General features: G+C 38.2%; 1 protein-coding gene across 4 annotated transcripts; it reads right to left on the bottom strand.

Moving 5' to 3' along the window:
• Window positions 1-3,072: 3,072 nt before the first annotated feature.
• Window positions 3,073-11,599, bottom strand: pmela (premelanosome protein a). 4 transcript variants are annotated; one of them, XM_030134777.1, is made up of 13 exons: window positions 11,413-11,599; window positions 10,285-10,380; window positions 8,759-8,905; window positions 8,457-8,594; window positions 7,952-8,113; window positions 7,579-7,863; window positions 6,783-7,481; window positions 6,582-6,752; window positions 6,336-6,485; window positions 6,143-6,245; window positions 5,300-5,505; window positions 5,121-5,211; window positions 3,073-3,675 (listed from the first exon to the last, which is right to left on the bottom strand). In XM_030134777.1, exons 1-13 carry the CDS (start codon window positions 11,465-11,467, stop codon window positions 3,522-3,524), a joined length of 2,457 nt encoding a protein of 818 aa, XP_029990637.1. In that variant the 5' UTR covers window positions 11,468-11,599; the 3' UTR covers window positions 3,073-3,521. The 4 variants fall into 4 exon arrangements, with proteins under 4 accessions (XP_029990637.1, XP_029990638.1, XP_029990639.1 ...); XM_030134778.1 differs by having other exon boundaries at window positions 6,582-6,899; window positions 7,053-7,481; XM_030134779.1 differs by having other exon boundaries at window positions 6,582-6,805; window positions 7,295-7,481; window positions 11,413-11,596.
• Between the last annotated feature and the right edge of the window lie 3,475 nt (window positions 11,600-15,074).

Raw genomic sequence — 15,074 nt, 5'->3', positions numbered from 1 at the left:
ATCCTAAAATAGAATCTGGGCCACACTGTCATTAAACTGAAGGCTTTTCTAAGATATTGCTGTTCACCATCACTTAAATTCTGTGTTTCCCTCTTTATGTCTGCTGCTGCAGAGGACTGGCTTTCTGTGTTATAAATGGCCCGTGTTAGTCTTAGCAATGTAATCTAATCAACCTCCTTTATGGTCAGTAACTCTCTCCTCTCCCTCCCTCCCCCTCCGTCTCACTCTTTCTCTTCTATTCTTTTACCAGATCTGCCCATCTGGCCTTGGTCAAGGTTTCATATTGTGTGGGTGTCAGGACTGTTCACATTTCTGCACTTAAATTAACAATATGGCAGACACACAAATGCAGAAATCATGCAACTCATTCACTTTGGTAATATTAACCATCAGCCAGATGTTACCATTAGCAATTGATCCTTGGATTGTCCGAGAATTCCCATTGGGACCGTGCATTCAGTCAGGCCTCTCTGACAGTATCAGCGGCTCCCATTACCACACACTGGACTCATAGGATGTGTGTCATGTTTCACATCTAAGCGTCACAGTCACAGTGAAAAAAATATGGTACAAACATTTCCTGCTACAATTTCATTATGGTAGATTTAGGGATCTGCCATATTTTCTGCTGTGAGTTTCATGTGTTGGGTGTGGTTTCAACTCGGACCAATGACAGTACAGGGCCCAGCTGCTTAAACCATCCATCCATCCTCCTTTGTCATCCTTTAACCTTTAACCCATTAAGGTCTGGAAAACTGATTTTCTTAGAGTCTGTTTAATAATTCACATTTACCTACTGCATCCACTTTGAGAGTAAAGTTTCATATTGCAATTTACTATAGGCTTTTGTTTAATGTGGTAGAATATAACATATCTGTATTTTTTTAAAGGATGTCCAAAAACAGGCTCAGAAACACTAACAGACAGAGTATTACATCACAAACTCTTAGATAGCAATAATTCTGTTTAATTATTTAATTTTAATGTGATGTTTAATTCATTCATTCATTCATTCTCTGAACCCGCTTTATCCTCACCAGGGTCACAGGGTTTGCTGGAGCCTATCCCAACTACTTATGGGCAAAGGCGGAGTACACCCTGGACATGTCGCCAGTTCATCGCAGGGCTGTGTTTAATTCAGTTGCATCATAATGTATGCCACTAACTGTTTTGATAATATGACAGATATATGCCAAAATCAATATCACTATTACACCCCAAATCAGAAAATGGTATGGAAAAGGCAAACTAAAAAAGAAAGCAGTGATATTAAAATATATTTTGGTGTGTATTCAACATATTTCATGTTTGATCTGGTCACATTTAATTTAAATATACATTCATTTCTCACACTCAGGCTGCAGCATATTCCAGAAAAAAGTTGGAGCAGGAGCAATTTAGGGTCAAAATGAATTGAAATAATCAAATAACAATGTGATGTGAACAGGTGATTATCATTATGATCTGTTCTAAAAGCAGCATCAGGAAACGTCTTGTCCTTTCTCTCTGTTCCTCAAGAAAGATGGGAGTGGATTTGGATGTTGCAGCCTCTTTGGAGCAGAACAGAATCAAACCATTAAAGTAATCTGAGTATATTTCAGTGCATAAAGAGAAAGGGTTCAAGCCTAAATTGAATAATGTGATCTCTGATCCCTCAGACAATATTGCATCAAGAACATCATCCACAGGTAGTTATAGTTACATAGTTACATCCACAGATGTCAGGTGGAATTTGTTAAGTCATGTAAGGAGAAATGACAATATTACAATTTAGCAAATGAAAGATTATTTCTGAATTATGAATATTTATTAATCAGTGTTCTCAGTTGTAAATTTAATTTAATAACTTGTATCTGCTTTTTTCTGATTTTAGGGTTGTACTTGATGTGGCAAATCTCTTCGACAATGTTGATTTAGATACTAACTAAAACAGGTGTTGAACCATTGCTTGAAAACAGGTGACATAGATGTGCATTTGCTGTACATCCTGACTGTTGGCTGTATTTCGTGGTCACGACACCACTAACAGTAACATGTGCCAAATGTTTCTGCAATGCGAAGGACAGATGAAGGAAGCAGAGTCCTATAAAGCTCCTGTTGCTAGGGAGTGGCGGGCAATAAGTGCTACAAATTATTCAGGGCTCCATTCGATTAGCTGCACCTCACTGATTCATCTTGGGGATACCCATGTAGGAGCTAAATGTTGGGCCTTGAAACTAACAAAAGCAGGCTCATTTCATTAATGGCAGGTCTGTGTGGTTTGCTTTGTGTGTATTAAGTGGTCATTATGTTCCGAATGATGAAAGCTGCAGGCCTGCTAAGATCCGGGAGGTCTGTGAAGACTGAGATAGAGATCATCTGTGAGAAATGATGGCCTTGCAGAGCTGTGTGGTTTCCTTGGCTGCAGTGTGCATGACTCAACAGCACTCGGTACATGTGACACAGAGACACTTTAAAAGCCCTGGATGATTAACGGCCGTGTTCTGTAATTAAGGGAGTGGACCACTGCAGTGTAACATCGGGTCTGTTGGGCAGTATTCATTGGAAATACCTCCACGTGCAAGGACAGAAAGACATAAAGATCGTATTGGGGTAGTTGCATAAATGTTATCACCGTATACAAATCACCTTTTGAGATGCCAAAGGTTTTTTCTTTGACTTCCCATAAGCCCACGTCTTTCTCCATGCTGTGTACAGGCCAGGCCAGTCCGTCTTCCATTAAAGATTTTTGCTGCAGTGACGTCAACCTCTTTTCCTGCACTGCAGTGTGTCATATGATGTGCATGTTACTATCAGCAGTTCTTTGTCAGCTCAAAGCATGAATGTAGTCTGAGTAAATGTCTTAATAAATCATTTTAATTCTGCAGACAGCAGCACTTGGTGGTTGTGTTTCCACAGCTGCAGTGCTCTCTTCAACCAATCCACTTTCTGATTACGTCTCTGCTCCTCCCAAACGTCATAGCATTTTATATTCAATGTCATGATTTAATACATTTATTCTAACTGATGATGAGATTGAAACGTGTTCTCTGTTGGATGCATAGTGCATAAGAATGAAAGAAAAACACAAAGTGGTGGTAAAGTTAGATTTTATTACTTTAAAGGCAGCAAATGTGGCAAAGTTTTGTGTTGTAAGATATCTTAAATTACAGTATAAAGGAATTAAACTGAAATGTTCATTTTCCAATTTTTTAGTTTAATAGGCCATAAATTAGAGAGTTAGTCATGTCAGTGCCAATTAATAAAAAAAACAAAAAATAAAAACAAAAAAAAAACATGCAGGTCAAAATAAATATCACCTTCCACTAAAAATGTTTCTGTATTTTTATTACAACTTTTTACACTTCTGTCTTTCTTCTATTCCTTAATACAGTTGTGCACAGGGCCATTTTACTTAACGTTTCACTTAATTATATTGGTTTAACACCTTGACTGGGAGTCACAGTCTTACTACAGTTAGAGAATAATGTGTACAAAACTGACATATTGGCAGGTGTTGCAGCTTTTGCAGACAAAAATATTCACACAATCCTTCCCTGAAGCAGTGGACGACTCTCTCCTGGTGACTGTCGGCTCAGCAGGTTCCACAACAGCAAAGGCACAGACGTTACTGATGAGCTCCCTCCATTACTGAAGCTGTTGTCCTCTGTGAGCGGCTGGTACTGCTTGAACCGCCTGTTTAGAAACATCAGACAAGTGAGAAGCGTTCACTCATGTCAGACTTTAACTGAACAGGAGTAAGTCTGCAGTATGGAGCCTGTAGACAGATAAAACACTCCAGAAAATACACTGTGAATCAGAAAGTCTCCTGCTGCACATGAATGTGTGGTGATCAAAACAGACCACTAGAGGCAGTAGAACATCGGTGGAAGGGGCTGAATGTAACGTTTCACTTTTTATAAGTGTATTGTGTAGAATTTAGGAGCATATACTTGTGGAAATGGAACATAATATTCGTAGTTATGGTTTGATATGCAGGGGCACCGTAAGGGGGAGAAAAGTGATAACAATTCCAAGGGTCCATGACTGACCGAAGCCCTAGAAAACAGAATATTTTGCATTAATGTCTGAATATTTGTCAGTTTTGTTTTGAAATTATTAACCTATCACCATAAAACAATATTTGCTCCACAAAGTACTAATAAACATATTTATTTCTTTGGATTAGTTTTGCTTTCAGGAAGAAGCATGTGAGAGAAGAGAAAAAAGGAAAAGGGAACTAAATTATTTTCATCCAAAAATGGAAACTATATTTTATTTGTATTTATATATCAATGCCAAAAAAAAATTATGATAGTATTGTTATCATTTAAAAATAATTAAATGTAAAAGATGGCTTGCACCTTTCTCATCAATCTTGCATGAAACCATAAAAAGCAGAATATCAATCCATGCTTGCGCAGTATTATATTTTGAGGGTTTGCAGCGTATTATTGCAATGTAAAATCGTATCTCAGATTTCATCATTATTTTATCACCCATCTCTAAAGTAGGTTTTATGTCAGTTATGTGCAGTTCACCTGGCGATTTAGGTATTAAGATGGTTGTAATGTACAACTTCACCACTAGATGCCACTATATCCTACACACTGCATATAAAAATCGAATCCCCTTGACTTTAAAAGCCGTCACTTGTTGTGGAAAACTGGGCCAGAATTAAATTTAGAAACAGGTGTACACCACCCTCTGAGAAAGGAAATTAATGGTATCAACTGTTAGATGCATCTTGTTGCAGAAATGCGTGTATAGTTGATGCACTTGGTGTTTGCTTTGTAAATATAACTTCTTTAATGCAGTGCCTAATTTCAGTCAGCACATCCTGGATGCTGTCTTGAGGACACATTTCAGACTCATCATTTGCTATTTCTCTGATTTCATTTCTTGTGCATGTTAAGCTTTTCATGGAATTAAGTTTTTATTATCATTTAAATATTTGGCTAAAGTTCTCCTTGGGGCTGCAAACAAATTATATTTCAAAAATATGAATGTAGTTTGATCTGTTACTATTTCTTTAGTTATAACAAAAGTTTCTGTTTTGTCTGTGGATTTCCTGTTTTTACATTCAGTAGCTTTCTTAATTTTAGCCTTATTTTTACAGTTCTTTAAACTGGGGTACTCACCTATACATCAGACTGATACAACAGACAACACAGGCAAGGACCATAACACCCAGGACTGTGGCTGCAGTTCCAGCTGGGGAACCACCAGAGGCTGCAAACAAGCAGATTATGTGAATTATAAAGAACAGTCGACAGAGGGACTGATTTTTCGGCCACTGATGATGTTTTATTTCACCCACCTAATGCAACATTGACTCTGGCACTCGCCATAGCAAGACTGACATCATTGGTCAAGGAGACATTAATGCAAAATACTCCAGTGTCATTGAAGAATTGACGCAGGATCATTTGACAGTCTGGAGATGGTGTGGCTACATTACAGACTGTTTCCACTGGTGTGATACAGTCTGCATCTGAAATGACTGTACAGACTTCACTTGGCAGACTGAAAGAAAGAGAGTAAAGACAGAGATGTAATTATTAGAAGAATCATCAGTGGATATGCTTTTTATATATATTATATACATCTATATGCTACATAAACATGTAACAAGACAACGTCCATGAAATTCTGTCAGGACATATAATACAAACATTAAGTCTACAAAATCAATACACTGCTTGTATTACACTGATCAACACGAACCTCCAGAGACTATCTGTGTGCCCTTTATCCTGACTGGAGCCACTTTATTTCCACTGCACAGTGTGACGTATACTGATACACATGTTCTAAGGTGTATATGTTCTTAGTACAGTTTTTCTTTTTTTTTTTTTACAATAACAAACTGATTATGATGGCTAGAAAAGTACAATAAATTATGGCCAAATTTAACCAGAGGACCAGAGGACCTTTAAGCAGAGGACAAATCATTAAAAAATTCTTGTTCTTCAGTATGTTTGTGCTTTTGAGACTGTGAGTTCAATATCAGCTGAGGCCAATGTACAAACAACAAAATGGAATTCATGTATTGCTCTCTGTAGTTTTTAATTTTAAACAATTTCCCAAGAGTTACCACTTATTCACTATTGTTAGATATTACTTTTTAAGTTATATAAAGATTATAGATTTTATTATTTACCTTCCTTGACAGCTAATGGTGACATCCACAGCGTTTTGATCCAGCTCAGTGGCCATTGATACAACATTTGACATCTGGACAATCTCAACACTTTCAATACCCTCTGCAAGGATGAAGTTAGAGTGATCACTATTAAAATATGTTTCTGATATTGCATCATAGTATTTTGTGAAATTTTGTGACATAGACTTACGGATAATATCAAGAGAGGTGGCGAGGGACCCATACCGGTACACCATGCAGTCAGCTGTCAGCTCTGGTGCTTGTCTTTTAGCTATAACTAGGGCAACCTGTGCAGGTTCTGCTTCTACCTCTGCTTGAACTTCACCTTCTGCAGGTTGCTCTGGAAAAGAAACACAAGGCTATTTTTAATCACATATTTAAAGTATGTTTTCCATGTCCTCTCTTTATTTTCACATTTCTTTGACTTTTTTCTTACCTGCAGCAGCTGCAGTAGCTGCAACCACATTCTCTGTCTCCAGTACTTCATCCTCAGTTTCAGCTGCAGCCTCAGCTGGTGCTGCTTCTTCTACAGGTGTGGCCTCAGTAGCAGCAGCTACAACATTATCAGCAGGGACTTCTGCTTCAGTTTCAGCAACTTCTGCAACAGCATCAGCAGCATCAACCGTGTCAGCAGCGGGTTCAGCAGCAGCAGCATCAGCTTCTGCAGTATCAACTGCCGCATCAATAGCATCAGCAGGTTCCTCTACTGCAACTGGAACAACTGTGACTACAGCTTCAACTGCCTCTTCTCCTTCTCCTTCTGCAACAGCTGCAGTTTCATCGGCAGCAGCTGCAGTTTCATCTGCAACAGCTGCAGTTTCATCGGCGGCAGCTGCAGTTTCATCGGCGGCAGCTGCAGTTTCATCTGCAACAGCTGCAGTTTCATCGGCGGCAGCTGCAGTTTCATCTGCAACAGCTGCAGTTTCATCTGCAACAGCTGCAGTTTCATCGGCGGCAGCTGCAGTTTCATCGGCAGCAACTGCAGTTTCATCGGCAGCAACTACAGTTTCATCAGCAGCAACTGCATTTTCATCTGCAACAGCGGCAGTTTCAGCAGCAGCAGCTGCAGTTTCATCAGCTGCAGGGGCAACAGCTGCTTCACCTGCAGCAGCATCTGTTTCCTCTGCAACAACATCTAACTCTGCAGCTGCAGGAGCAACTGGAGCAACCTCGGCTCCCTCTGTGTCTGTGTTAACAACCACTGCTCCATCCTCTGTAATGGTGGCTTCTTCTGCCGGCTGTACAGCTGCATCAATAGCAGTGGCATCAGATGCAGGAACATCTCCTTCATCTGCTGGGACAGCAGCTGCCGGGGTGATCACAACTACTCCTGGAGCTGCAGAAACAAAACCATTCAAGAAAAAAAGTCATTCAGTGTCCATAAAGGCCAGTAAGTGTGTATGCATTAAAGCTAATGGTCTTTAAAGTCTCACCAGCAGTGGGGTTTCCACAGCCATTAGGGATGCTTGCCATCAGGACAACCTGAGGTTTAAAGGTGCCGAGTGAGAGGTATGTGTGGGTGACTGTACGCTCCCTGGAGATCAGGGTCCCAGTGTTGTCACCAAAGTCCCAGCTGAAGCTGATGTCAGCGCTGCTCAGGTACTGGCTGGGGTCATGTAGCTTAACGTTAAAGGCAATGGCTCTGTTCTGGATGAAGCTCTGATCGTCCTGGTTCACATCATTGACTTGGGCGAGTGATACAGTGAAGGGAACCTGGTCTGATGATGGACCAAAAGAAGTGAAATATAGTAGATATAATAATAATGAGAGGTTGTTGATGTAGCTCATTTAAACTGTTGAAGATACCTGTAATGGTGAAAACTGTGGAGGCGTAGCCCAGAGGGATGAACTTGTCCTGCCCACGGCAGTGATAGATGACGACTTCCATGTTGTAGGAGCCCAAGGCCACGTTATCTGTTGCGATGGTGAGTGAGGATGACGGACCATCTGAAACCTGCCAATAACGACCTTCACAAAAAGAAACATTGAATTTCTTCATTAATAATGTCTCCAACTTAGCGATGAAATGCAGGATAGGTGGACATCTTCTTAAGTACTGTGCTCTTATTACATTAAATTTTTTTATATCACAAAAAAAAATTTGAATTAGCTGAATGATTGTGCAGCACTATTGAACACATTTTAGGTTCAATATTAATCCCTAAGAAATAAAAGTAAATAATATGTTGTAACACTCACATAATAAAAGAATTACAGATAATCCTCAGCACTGAGAAATTCATGTTACAACCAGGACAATATACTTTTACTTCATGCGTGCACTTCAATAAATGGGAGAAATAATCCTCACCCCATGTTTTCCACACAAACACATATCGGGGTTTCCTGTCTTGGCTTCTTGCTCTGAGCGGTGTACCATCAGGGAAAACGCCAGTCCCTACAGGACCCTGATCAGGATACACAGCCTGGCCCGCCTGATACTGTTGTCCTAAAAAAAGAAAGTTACATTAAAAAAAAAAAACAAAACACAGTCACATGTTATGAATTATTATTAAAAAGCATGCGATGATACAAAATAAACTATAGATTAATAAGAGCCATGACAGATAAAATAAAAAATGTGTGATTTTTTTTCTGTTAAACATGAAGTACCATTGACAGTGCAGTTCTGTGCCCACACCACCTGCCCGTCTGAGAGAACTGTCTGATTTGGGGGGAAATTCAGATTTATATTGAAGGTGGCTCTTGCTCCAGTCAGGGTGGGGGCATCATTTTTCAGATCGAAGGTCACTTCACCACCTGGAAAGAAAATTACAAACAGTTGAACTTCATCATAGACATAAATGTAGGATTTCATTAACTATTATCACACTTAGATGCAGTATCCAAGTGTTTGTCATTTCACTTAAGACCAAAGAAACAGCTTGGAGAATCGGTTTGTGAATGAAGGGTTGCTGGTTCAATTCCCTGGACCAACAGAAGAATTGTTGGGGGATTTTCCCTTGAGCAAGGCACTTAACCCCCTCCATTTGCTCCCCATGCACCTGACATGGCAGCCCACTGCTCCTACAGTGTGTGGTGTGTTCAGAGGGTCTGTTTTGGTGTGTGTTCAATGTCCACATGTACAATATACTAACAAATGAGAATTCATTCATTCATCATCTGAACCTGCTTTATCCTCACTAGGGTCGCTGGAGCCTATCCCAGCTTATGGGTGAAGGCAGGGTACATCCTGGACAAGTTCCCAGTTCATTGCAGGGCTGACATATAGAGATGAACAACCAATCACTCTCACATTCACACCTATGGACAATTTAGATTAACCAGTTAACCTATCAGTGCATGTCTTTGGATGGTGGGAGGAAGCCGGGGTACCCAGAGAGAACCCACACAGACACAGGGAGAACGCACAAACTCCACACAGAAAGGTCCCACCCCAATCAACTGGTGTTGGAATCGAACCCAGGACCTTCCTGCTGTGAGGCACGAGTGCTATCCACTGCCCCACTGTGTCACCCCAAATAGTATTTGTTTGATTTTTTTTTTTTTTAAACAAAAGAAAAACGCTATACTGACACTACACTTTCATGTTTTAAAGCTTCAGATCAGATCCTTTTGCTTTTGCTTAACCAATGCTCTTTTGTGATCTTTCTTTTTCTTTCTTTCTTTTTTTTTTGGATTATCTCAGGGAATTACACTTACTTGAAGTAAAAATGAAGTAAAAATAAGGCATTTATATTGTATTTACCTCCAGCTAATTTTTAAGTGTACGAGGGCCGTTCAATAAGTTCATGGCCTCACCCAGAACAGAACAACACAGACTGATAATTTATATTTTATTTTTCAACATAATCTCCATTTACAGCAATGCACTTGGTCCATCGATGTTCAAGCATCACTATCCCATCACGAAAGAATGTAACATCCTGTATTATAACAACCAGTATTTCTGGGTGAGGCCATGAACTTATTGAACAGCCCTTGTATTGTGAACAACCTGCATATTTGGATCGATATTGTAACAATAACAATAAAAGATTATGTTAAGATGCAGTTTTTCCTCAAATAACATCAAAAGTCCCAAAGTCATGTCACCACAAGAGCCTCCAGTAACCTTTGGGGGGAAAAAATTGCTATAGTGTCAGTGTTTTAGAGTAAACCTAAGTGCAGTAACCCACCAGTCCAGCAGTTCCTGAATCGTGGATCTCCGTCTTTCCACACAGGATACATCCGTGAGTTCCATGAGCGATAACGGGTGAACTGAGATCTTGGCTCTGGAGGAAAATATTAAGTAAATAACCATCATTATCATAGCCATTGTCTTCTATTTTATTATAAAGTTAAATGTCTTGTGTTGACATTTAATACAAAAAATTTGTATATATCTGAAAATCCCCATTATAAATGTATGAGTAATAAATTCTTGGGATGGTTATGTAAAAGAGAGCAGGGTAATTGTTTTAGGTGCTGAGGAGGGTGAGGTGTGTCGGGGTTCTTGGTGGTGGGAGTCACACGACCTCCAATCCCCCTCAATCCCTTTCATGTGATCATCAGCTGAACATCAGTAATCCCAACCAGAGGAATGAGGGATCCCAGACACACAACTAATGGTGTGTGAAAGTGAATCTGTGGGTGGTTTTAATGTTTTTACTGAAATACTACCACAACCCAAAACCTTTTATTAACCTTTAACATGAAAAATGAATAAAAATGCACATACACTGTTACAAAATGGTGTAAAATAGCCGTGTAAAGGTTTGTACACATTCCCTCCCTTTCACAAGAGATTTGCAGTGTTTCAGCATAAAAAAAGCATTAAATAAGCGGTGAATCCATTTTACTGTTTAATTTGTCATCTAAACAAAGAACAACTAATCTATAGATATGGACAGAATGATGGAAAGCACAAATGTGTTGATTTGCATTGGTCACAGTTATCAAAATCACTTTCACTGTCACTAATCTATGTTGGACCTTAAAATCATCACATAAATCACAAAGCATATATTTTATTAAATAATTAAGACCATTTTAAGCATTTGGGATTTGTTCCTCACAAGGCAACTTTGCTATTTTTGTAGTTTGTGTTAATTTTCAATGAATGTTGTTAGCTTTAAAGTAATGACTTTCTTTATGAAATTAAGTAAAGTCAAATAAGTTAATTGTTATGGTGATTTTTTTTGCAGAATAAAAAAAACAGAAATCATGTATTCATTGAGCTTTAACAGATCCTAAAGTGTGATCAGTCATGTTTTAGACAAGACAAAAAAGGTATCCTTTTGTTGTTTATAATCTCTAATACTCACTCGCTGTGGCAGATGTAAAAGTCCAAACCAGCAGCACCAGTGTCAGAGTCTTCATCTTGTTTCTGTCGATCTGTCCTGTCTCTGAGCCCCGATCCTCACCCGTCAGACCTGAACTCCAAACACAGCTCCCAGAGAGACTTAAGAAATGCCTCCTCACTCTCTTTAAGAGGACCTCGGACCTGAATTACCATAACGTCTGGTCACCACTCTGACATCATGGGGGTTCTGTAAACCGGAACCGCCCATTCGTACTGTATCAACAGATCTGCTGAGAGTTATTTGTTGTGATTTCTGCAATGGATCCTAACATTTTTATTCAATTAATCTCATTTCTACTCTCATCACCACAGTGGTTTTACTCTGTTTTTCACTTTCCAAACACTTTTAACAGTTATTTGCATTATTTAGTACTTATACTTCAACTAACTTATATTTTAACACTAAATATCAATGTCTCATACAGAGTTTGCAACAGGATAGAGAGCATAAAGACAAAGTAAAGGACATCAAATAACTAGGATTACAGAAAATCTGCAGGTTTTACTGTTCATCATACATGAAGATTCTGTGTGTGATGTTTGTTTTAGGATGCTGAGCAGATCTCGAGTCATGCCTGCCTCTGACGTCTGACCTTACAGCTATGTGTGCATGGGGGTCACAAGATGAGAGTGTGGATGGCGCATCAATAGCATCCTTTTATTTTCCTTTCATTCCCTCCTATTCTGCTGTCGTCCGCAGGCTGCAGCTCTAGGAATTTAAGAGAATGAAGCAAACTTCCTCCAGAAACCAAGGTCTCGTTCAGATCTGAGTGAGGATACATTCACAGGAACTGCTACTAAAATTTGGTTTTAATCACATTTTTTAACTACTTTTTCCAGATATAATATTTTATCCAATAGAAATACATTACTTTAAAGAGAACAGACATGCTTCACCGGCCTGATTTATTATTTGAAGGTTCTCTGACTAATTTATTTCTGGAATTATATATAGTTAGTCTCATGGAGCTTCACACCTGCAGCACCTTTAAGATATACTCAAGCATCAATAAACATAAAACATCACTATTATATAACTGGGTCATAAGGCTCTTTGAGCAACACCTAAGATCTAATGGTTGGAGTTTGTCCCCAATGTTATTTTTGTTTCTAGGGTTTTTGTTGTTTATTTATCATCTAAGAGGATGTGAAACTCACTGTTTTTGGTCACAAATTTATTTATTTATTTATTTATTTACATTTTCTTCTATCCATCCATCCATTATCTTCCGCTTCTTCCAGGCCCGGGTCGCGGGGGTAACAGTCTAAACAGGGACGCCCAGACTTCCCTTCTTCTTTTTACCAAAATGTAAAATTGACAATATTTAGTGTAATAGTCCAAAAATATATCAGAATGAACTCATAGATTTTATCAAATAGTTTTTTGGGAAAAATCACAGAACCTAAACAATTGATTATTTGATGTCATCCTTATATCTAAAAACTATGTGATATCAAAATAGGAAGCCAGAAAAACAATGTTTTAATTTATAGTGTAAAAACCAACTCTATATTGTTTAAATGTTATATATACTGCTACTGTTCATACTGTTTACTGATGTAAACTGAAAAATTATTCTTAGTCTTTTTGTTTAAAAGGAAAAAATATAAAGTTACAGAAAATACATCAATGATTTTTGTTACTTTCTTTTGTTTTGGTTTTTTTTTTGTAATTTTACTGTGCAACCTAATGTATACTATATGTTTCAGTTGTTTCATGAATTTGTTGTAGGCTGTCTTCAGTGTCTGGTAGTTGTACTACTGTCTCATGCTTGAGGACATTAGGCTGCACTACATGTGACCCCTCATGTGCTCCAGCGAAGTTCAGGGGGAAATAAATCCTTCCCACAGAGCACCTGACTTAACATACCGCAAATAGTTAACTGTTTTATCTTCTTTTCTCATTACTCCAGACTTCATTGTATCTTAATAACATTGTTTTTTTGGTCTTAAAGGATTTCTGGAATTAACATGAATTTGGAAACTTGACTAAGTCGTGGGAATTCTGGAGAAACTACATGGATCTTCTCACCCTGGAAGATTCTACATCATTAGTCTGTAAATAGGACAAGGCAAAAGCAATGAATATGATGTGATATCACAAACAATATACTTATCCCGATATAAATGTTTTGTTTTTAGGTTTTATTTTGCAAAAACACTTTGAAAATTTAAACAATTTAATTTTAAACAATAAATATCAATTGTTTTGCTGTTTTACATAATTGTACCACTACACATGTTACAAAGAATAGTATAAAACCACAAAAAAAAAAAAAAATCTTTTGATCTCCTCAACTTTCACTCAGGGTCAAAATCAGCCTTGACATTTAGTGCAATAGCTATTTTTCATTTCATTTTCTTCAAAGTATATGAGAATTTTTTTTTTAATGTAATCATTTAAATCACAAGTCTCCCCACAAGACAGCAAATAGCAACAAAATCAGAAAGTCTTGACTTAAAAAGTAATTTTTGTATGTGGCTTCTACATTTGATTCACTAGAAGTTGTGTTTAAAATTTGTGCACTGACATTTAGTGTAATATGTAAGAACATTTGTACTTGTTCTTCATATATAATAATGTCATATAATAAAGCGTTCTTTGTTGCAGTTGGTCAGGTCACACATAAACATACCGCAAGGACAATCCCGGGCCTCTGGGCTTTGATCATGTGCGATAATGACATGGTTTCTCTCCTGCTGTGGAAGAACCAACACAGGAAGTTCATTCATGCCGTGACGAGAGAAAAATGTACCTCAAAACCAGTCCTGGTTCATATTTCAGGTTCATAAAAGGATCACCTGTAAGTTGGCTATCCAAGTTTATAACATAAAGTAATGGATAAAACCATATTTAGGCTGGGTGGTCTGCTGTGTGTATGGTCTAAGATATGGATTTGCTCAGATAAATAAAGACACGAATAAAGCACAAATTTAGATAATTTAATTATTATTTTCAGTGCTCAGGTTCTAAGACAATTACTCGAGACCTGTCAGCGTCTGCATAGCTACTTTACAGCAAGTAGGGGGAGCAGTCGTTTCCTCCTTATTCTCTCAGACAATTATCTGATTTTTTTAATACTAATATTATTTTTATCAGGCACAAAAAATCTTCATAATGATTAATTATTGTTTCATTCTCAGCTCCCGGCTTTCGACTAAAAAACGATGATGATGATGATGATTAAGAATTAAAACTATTACACAAATTCTTCCTTTACTGAACCAACTCGGCATATTTACATATTCAGAAAATTCTGTTAACTTGGTCGTTCTAAGTGTAATAAAGATGTTCGTACTTCTGTGAGAAGAATAAACAAAGAAAAAAACTCTTGCTACTACTTCCGCCCCTGACGTCAGTTACGTACGACGTCGTTACCATGTGACCAGTGAGGGTTGTTGGATATATTTTCTTTCTTCCCGAGAAAAGCCGAGTTCACCTGTTGACTCTCATTCACTTGTATTAAAAATGTGAATTTAAAGATCATAGGCTGTTAATTGTGTATATTTCACAAAACAACAATTTCCAAGGGATGTGCTGCGTGAGGGTCACTTGACAGACACTTTGAAAAGCCACCCGCCCATCCTGACAGGGGTGTGTTGAACATAAAATCAAACGCTCCG

The sequence above is a fragment of the Sphaeramia orbicularis genome, chromosome 5, assembly GCF_902148855.1.
Source record: "Sphaeramia orbicularis chromosome 5, fSphaOr1.1, whole genome shotgun sequence".
NCBI lineage: Eukaryota > Metazoa > Chordata > Actinopteri > Kurtiformes > Apogonidae > Sphaeramia > Sphaeramia orbicularis.
The sequence above is the reverse complement of the archived record's forward strand: the minus strand, read 5'-3'. Positions and strand labels throughout refer to the sequence as shown.